This window comes from Pteropus alecto, unplaced genomic scaffold (assembly GCF_000325575.1).
Source record: "Pteropus alecto unplaced genomic scaffold, ASM32557v1 scaffold786, whole genome shotgun sequence".
Taxonomy (NCBI): domain Eukaryota; kingdom Metazoa; phylum Chordata; class Mammalia; order Chiroptera; family Pteropodidae; genus Pteropus; species Pteropus alecto.
In genome coordinates this window covers 198,914-205,966 of record NW_006438126.1, presented here as the reverse complement: position 1 = coordinate 205,966, position 7,053 = coordinate 198,914, and the positions used below count along the sequence as shown (strand labels likewise).

General features: G+C 46.8%; 1 protein-coding gene across 1 annotated transcript in view; it reads right to left on the bottom strand.

Moving 5' to 3' along the window:
* The window catches only part of TRIM29 (tripartite motif containing 29), a 26,591-nt gene that overhangs the window by 14,655 nt on the left and 4,883 nt on the right, over positions 1-7,053 (bottom strand). The window contains exons 2-4 of the mRNA XM_006915649.3: positions 2,610-2,705; positions 1,611-1,844; positions 56-254 (exon numbers count right to left, since the gene is read on the bottom strand). Of these exons, the coding sequence (XP_006915711.1) occupies positions 56-254; positions 1,611-1,844; positions 2,610-2,705 (529 nt within the window). The remainder of the gene's footprint in view (positions 1-55; positions 255-1,610; positions 1,845-2,609; positions 2,706-7,053) is intronic.

The window sequence follows — 7,053 nt, the reverse complement described above, 5'->3', positions numbered from 1 at the left end:
GACCTGGGAGAAAAATGACCATGGCCTTGGAGCCTGCCCACAAGAGGGAACCTACCATTCTCCATGTGATTCCTTTCAATGAAATTACGGCTCAGGTCTGCCTTGCACATCTTCTCAACATGACGCATGCATACGTTGAGCAGGTCATCCTTGAAGTTGCCAAGTGACTGCCCCAGGCCCTCCCCTTCCAGCAGAACATGATAAGTGGGAAGGGGTGGGGGGAGGGAGTAACTGCTCATCAGTGCACCAAATTCCTACCAAGAAAGGAAAGAAACTATTAATCTCTAGAGTCTTTAGAAGCTTTTGGGACCCTACTCTGCAAGAGGCTCTCACAGTCCAGCTGGAAGACTCAGCACTGAGAGAGAGAGGAGCTGGGTTCTAGATCCAGCTCTGCTATTAATTAGCTCCATTTCTCCTCATTGAGCACGAGATTCTTCTGTAAAATGAAAGGTTTGACCAAAATTCGCTACATGCTAACATTCCTGATAGCACTAGCAGTCAGATATATGACTACATGGTTCTCACCTCCAAAGCTGGGCACATCATGCCTGCCTCAAGGAGTTTGAGGGTAACACAAGCTGTGAAGACTTTAGGAGTAAAAACACTAAAGAAACACAAGGAATTACTAGAGTGTTGCATGTTAGTCATGGTGGTATCTCCACCCTTACATGTCTCACTCAACCCTGACCCTACACTTTTGCACTTTTCCTTTCCTTCTCCCTCACTGGAGAATCCTTCCTTCTTCTCAAATCCTAACTGGCCTTCAGGATCCAATTCGAATTCCACCTCCTCTGCAAAGCTGTCTTATATTACTCCAGCCTGCTTGCTTTCCTCAGAGCTTCCTTGGGCACTTATCTCACGAATCATATGTTTTATCATTTAATTATACACTCTTCTATATTGTTCTCTAATTATATATGCCTTATCTTCCCAGCTAGATTGCAGCTCCTTGGGGGCAAAATCTATGTCTTATACTTCTCTATTCTTCTTAACACTTAATAGAGTACTGGGCATGCATGCAGTAGTACCCCAAACACTAACAGACAGAGGAAGAGACAGGCAGACAGACAGACAGACAGACAGACAGACAAGATCAAGGATAACAAATATGCAACACTCATCTGCCACTCTCCTATACCTGAAACAAGTATCACTAATTAATCACAGAACTTTCCTCTTCTGTACATGGAGCACTGTTAGTATGTATCAATCAAAGTTGGTACAAAGTGATATTTGCATGCCATTTTTGGATTAGGTAGAGAAATAGCTTGGATGGAAAAATTAAATGGATAGATGGAATGAAACCTGAATAAATGTCTAACCACTATGCTATACATCTGGAACTAATATAAAATAATATTGAACATCAACTCTACTTGAAAAATAAAAATTAAAAAACAAAAGTTTGGCTAGATGAATGAGTGAGTAATGAATGGATGGTAGATGGTAGATGAATGGGTAGTTAGATGGATTGATGAATGGGTGGTTAGATTGATAGATGAATAAATGAATTGCTGGATAGATGGGTGGATGGATGGATAATGAACAAAGGGTCTGAGAAAGTGGATGGGAAGATTGAGGGATTGAATGGTGGAAGAATTGCTTGTCACCTGCAGAAACAGCACTGAGTCACTGATGCTGTGCAGCTGCTCCCTGGTTTGCTTGTCCTCATGCAGCACCTTGGCCCTTTCATCCAGAGCATCCACAATCACCTTCACCTGGTCTACAGCATCCCGCTCCCGCTGCTCCAGTGCAGTCCTTACTTCCTCTTTTTGCTTCTCTAGGTCTCGTACCAGGTCCCGGAAGTTCTGTTCCAAGATGGCCTTCTCATTGGTGGTGAAACTCTGGGTCCAGAGTAGGGAAGTGAGGGAGGAGAGTTTAGTAATTTTAAAGCCCTAGGGTGCACCTTTAGGTTACCAACACAGATTCAAGGAATTTCTACTGTCTTAACCCAGCAAGCCTGTTTGGCTGAGAATCTCATTCAAAGGCATCATTGAGGGATGCCATCTATTGATAGAAATGGCCAGTTTTTTTTTCACAGCCCACCTTTTCTTATCTCTCCATGGCTTCTCCCCAACAGCCATTCTACACCTGAGCAACTCCATGGGCCCAGAAGTGCCCCATGAGTCAGGATGTGCTCATTGAAACCTCCACCAGCATCAAACATCACGCAGAAAGTGATTTGATGGGTGTTTATGTGGCCAGGGTCAAGAGTCAATGATTTCAGTTCATGGTTGCAATTACTCAAACCATGGAAGACATACATCTAGCCACACTGGCACAAGTAAAAAGGAAATGGCATGCATTTGGTGGCTGGGTAGTCTAATGGGCATAGCAGACAATGGGAACATTGGAAGGCAAGTTGGTCTAGCATCTTTTTTGCTGGAATGAGGTAAAATGAGTGTTAGTTAATGGACGAGAGCCCACCTGGATGCCTAGCCCAGACGTAGAGGGGAATTGGTAGAAATGCTAAAGCTGGAGGTAGAATCCAGAAGAAATAAGTGTAAGATATAAATGTGGGCCTGAGACCTTAAACTGGAGGTCTGCCTCCCTTCAGGCAGGATGATGGGATAAGAGTACAGCAAGAGAGAAGCCTGGGGCCTGCTTACCTTGATGCGGTCCTTCTCTTTCTGCCACTTCTCAGCTTCATCCTCAATCTCAATGATCTTGAGCTGCAATTGCTCTTTTTGCAGTGACAGCTCTGTCTGCAGTGAAGGGGCAGGGTTGGAGGAGAAGTCAGGGAAGGAGGTAGAAGAGAACCAGAGAATCAGGGAATGGGTCCACTTAGGGAGCAAACTTGGACAGGGCTCATTCCTCATCCACTCAGCCCTTCATTTATCAAACACTCATCAAGATCTCAGATATGCCAGGCACCATGCCAGTTGTCAAGGATTCAAAAACACTGTCTTACTATAAACTCAGACTTCTAAGGTTGAACACCCCAGCTATGTCTTTAGAAGGGATAAACTTCTGCAAGTCCCCTCTACTCAATGTGAGCAGGAGGGAGGCCCATTTATGGGGTTCCAACTCTTTTCAATGGACCTGGAGCCAATGAGAAGAAGAAGGAAACCTTCTGCCTCTTTCAAGCTAAGAGGAGGAAGGGGACCCAGCCCAACTCAGCCCAACCCAGCCCAGCCCAGGGAGTGTACCATGGCAGAAACAGTGTGCAACATTTTTATGGCATGACGTGGAGTCTGTGTTGCAAGCCAGAGCTGGCATTGTTGCTGATGGGGACTCTGTCTGGGCAGGCACAGCTATAAATCTGTTTATGGAAAAGGGAATGCATTTTGCAGTTTAGGCAAGATAGGAGCTTTTATTCAGGAGAGAGGCTAATGAGTGAGGCAAGGATGTGTGTATGAGAAAAGAGCAAGAGGGGTTCTAGGGATCCCTATTCAGGGGGAGGACATCAGCTGTTAGAGTCTGGGGTGGGTTAGGAAGAGGATTTATCAGGAGTGTGCTGGGATATGAGCTCTCATGTCCATACTTTCCTTCCATTTGGAAAAATGCTCTTCTCTGAAAAGCAGCTACAACAGAGACAAAAGGGGAGGTATAAAGCTAAGACCAATCCACTTTAGGCAGGCCAAGAGGCATCGCTTTTGCTCTGCTGTGCTTCCCACTAGTGCTCTCAAAGCTCCTTCCAGCTTAGAAGACAAGTGGGCAATCTCCACCTGACAGGCAGAAAGATCAAGGTATTCAAGAAGGCATTGAGTGCTCCAGGTCTCCACACTACGCAGGGTTTTGAATGTAGAATCACACCCCTTTCTACAACTGTCTCTTTGAGGAACCCATAGGAATAGTCAAGATTAGGGAGCCACAAACAATAAGGAATGTGAGCTCTTTCGGCAAGGAGACCTGAGCAGCTGGGCACAGACTTTACCACACACCATACTTCCTGAATGCTTCACTAAGCCAAGGTGGGTACTGATGGGGAACCTGTGCAGACACCCAGGGAAGTGGATTGATCATGGAGAAAGCGTCCCTGAGTTGTTTGGAAAAGGTGCCCAGATAGCTGGGGAGCTGGTGGAAAATACCTAAGGCAAGCACTGCAGAGCTCCTCAACAGAAAGCCCCTGATTCCACTGCTTAGCCCCACCTACTCCTGGGCTCTCCAACTAGGAGACTCTAGATTCTTCTCAGTAGGTATCTGCCCTGCCAGCAATAGGTTAGAAATCCCACATCAAAAATGCCATCACCAGAGATGGAAAATGATTGTCAAGAGGAACAGAATAAAAGGAGATGAGGATGGAGATTTGGCTTGGTCTCTGGAAAAAGGCTGAGGAAAAGCCAGCTGCCAATAGACACAGTGGTGGGAGGATGAAGAGTAAAAACAGTAAGACTGCATTGTGGACAGTGGAGACTCAACCCTCACACTCTCTGAGGACATAGAGCTTGAAAGCCCAGAACACAGAATTTGACAGATCCAGTGGCCTGGAAGGTCCCAAGAAGTCTAGGTCTGGTAGGCAGATCTGAGCCCTGAGAAAGAGACCAAGAGGCTGGCAATGTGTCTGCCCCAGGAAACTGCACTGGCCTATGGTTGACGGGATAGCTGGAGGCCTCCTAACCCAGCTCAGTGATGGAGGAATTGGCACTTGAGTTTCTCACTCCCAACCTTACCATCTCCCAAACAATGTCTGATGGACAGGAAAGCAGATAATATAAATGCATACACTCCCACTCCAGACCTGGTTGGGGAGGGAGGAAGGGCAGCCCTTTCATGAAGTGAGCTTGGAGAATCCAGGAGGAAGGTCATACAGAGCACAGGACTGGGAGTCCAAAGCTTAAATCCAGTTACCATCACCTCCAGGCAGTTGGCCTTTCCAAGAAACCTAACTTCTCTGTGCCTCAATCACTTTGTCTTTCGTGGAGGTAGTAAGAGGACCATCTCTCAGGGAAATTGTTCAATGAACTGTGATCAGGGAAGTGAAGCTCTTACAAGGTGCCTGGCACAAATAAAGCACTGACTAGTGGTCCCAGTGTCACTGTTGGTTGGAGCACATTCCATGGACCAGGATCAGAGGGGTGAGTGCAGTGTGACAGGCTGGCCAGCAGGGCACAGGTAAGCAAGGGGAGCGGACATGTATGATTGGGTGAGGTCTTGGTGCTCATTGGTGAGCAGAGCATGTGCTTAGTATTGGGGTCCGGGTGTAGTGTATACACTGTCAGGATATAGAGTGAAATGTGCATAGAGAGGCTGAGAAGGTCAAGACTTTAGATCAAAGATGCAAAATAGAGGCTTTGGTGGTGGATTAATTGAAGATCGGAGGATACTGGGGAAACCAGAATGGAGGTTGGAAAAAGGAGGTAAGTGTGAACTAAACACCTCTAAGTAGGAGGAGGTTTGACCAGAAAAAGTGAAGCCTAGAGGAGTCGTGTGTCTAGAGTGAGCAGAGGTGCTAAGGGGGACCTACTAGGAGCTATGTGGGGGGATGAGTCTATCAAGGCCTGCAGGTGAGGAAAGGTCATACCTAGACAAGCATGGATTCATTGGCCAAGAAGGAGTTAGAGGAAGAAGAATCCAAAGAGGTTTAAAACAATAAAATGCCTAGACCAAGGGCAGAAGGAGTTAGTCTCTGGGAGCCCATCTGTGTGAGGGGGAGGGAGGAGGATGGCGAGGTTACCTGAGGTAAAAAAAAGGGGAGTTAGAGGTGTCCGCCAGTGACCTGAGGGGAGGAGGAAGAGGTGGCTAGACTGGAACCATGTGAGGGCAGGGTCCAAAGTGGACTCCCTGTCTGCAGCAGTGGGCAGAAGAATCAATCAGTGTGGAGGAGAGAATAGTCTTATTTCTTTGGGACACTAGAGAAGTCGGACACAGGCTGGGAGGGGCTTTTCCTCCTATAGCACCCCTTGCAAGACTAGACTTGCAGGACACAGCGGGATCTTGGAAGAGACCTTTGACTAAAAACTCAGGGCTTGTAGAACTATTCTTTCTCACCTCTGGGATGAGGAGATTTGGGGATGAAACCTCTGGAGAGGTATCCAGCATTTGTTTACCTCTTGCCAATACCTCTGCTGGAAAAGGTAGGATATAGAAAATAATATAGCATAGGAAGGCTCCAAAGATATTGGGTTCTCCTGCAACACTAGGGAAGAAGAGACACTAATAGTTTTACTAAGCACCTACTATGTGTCTGGCATTTCTTCTTTAATCTGCAAAATCCTCTGTGGAGATAAGTAGTGTCATCCCCATTTAAAATACAGAAACCAAGGCCTAGAAAGATGATATAGCTTGCCTGAGTTCTCATATCCAGAAAATGATAAGGCCAAGATGCAACAGCACTCAGATTCTGTTATGTGGCTTCTTAACCTCTAAGCTATTCTCTGTATCTTCCAGGACATTGTCCTTCCCCTTTATTCCTACTACTTCAGCCCACTCAGGCTCCTCCACCTCACAGGTGGTGCGATTTGGTGGTTCTACCCCTTTCCTTCCCATAACTTTCTCATTGCCCCCTGAGACCCCAGCTTTCTCTCTCTCTGTCTCTCCCTCCTCCCTTGGAAGGTGATTAAAGCCCCCGCTTTCTGATAGGGCCTCAGCTCCTCACAGCAGCCTGTCTACTCCCTCTCTCTTGACTTCCTCCTATTCTCTAATTCAATCCCTTTACCCTGCCCAGACCTGTCCCTAAATGCCTCCTTTGTTCCCACTCCCACTTGTCTGGTTGCCTCTTGCTCTGCTGCCTGAGATGGTTCTTGCGTAGGCCACTCACCCTTGAAATCCTTCCAGCCTTGGGGGAACAGAGGTTTCCCTGAGAGCAGAAAGTAGCACAGCAGCTGCGGTGCCTCAGCCTGGATGGGGCCTTCAGTACAGACGCACCTGAACACTTACCTGGATCCATGTACTTTCACTGCCCCCAGGGAAGGGGAGATGGAAGATTGGGCCATGATCTTCCCCTGGCCTAAATTAACCAAATGGGCCGTCAGCTGTGACATTTGCCAAATGAGCTAGTTAATTGCCAAATTTGTATGCTCAGATAAATGGTAATTATCTGGATAAGACTCAGAAATGCTGGATAGATTTTTCTATTTCCACGCAGATGGCAAATAGCCCATTATTAGTCTA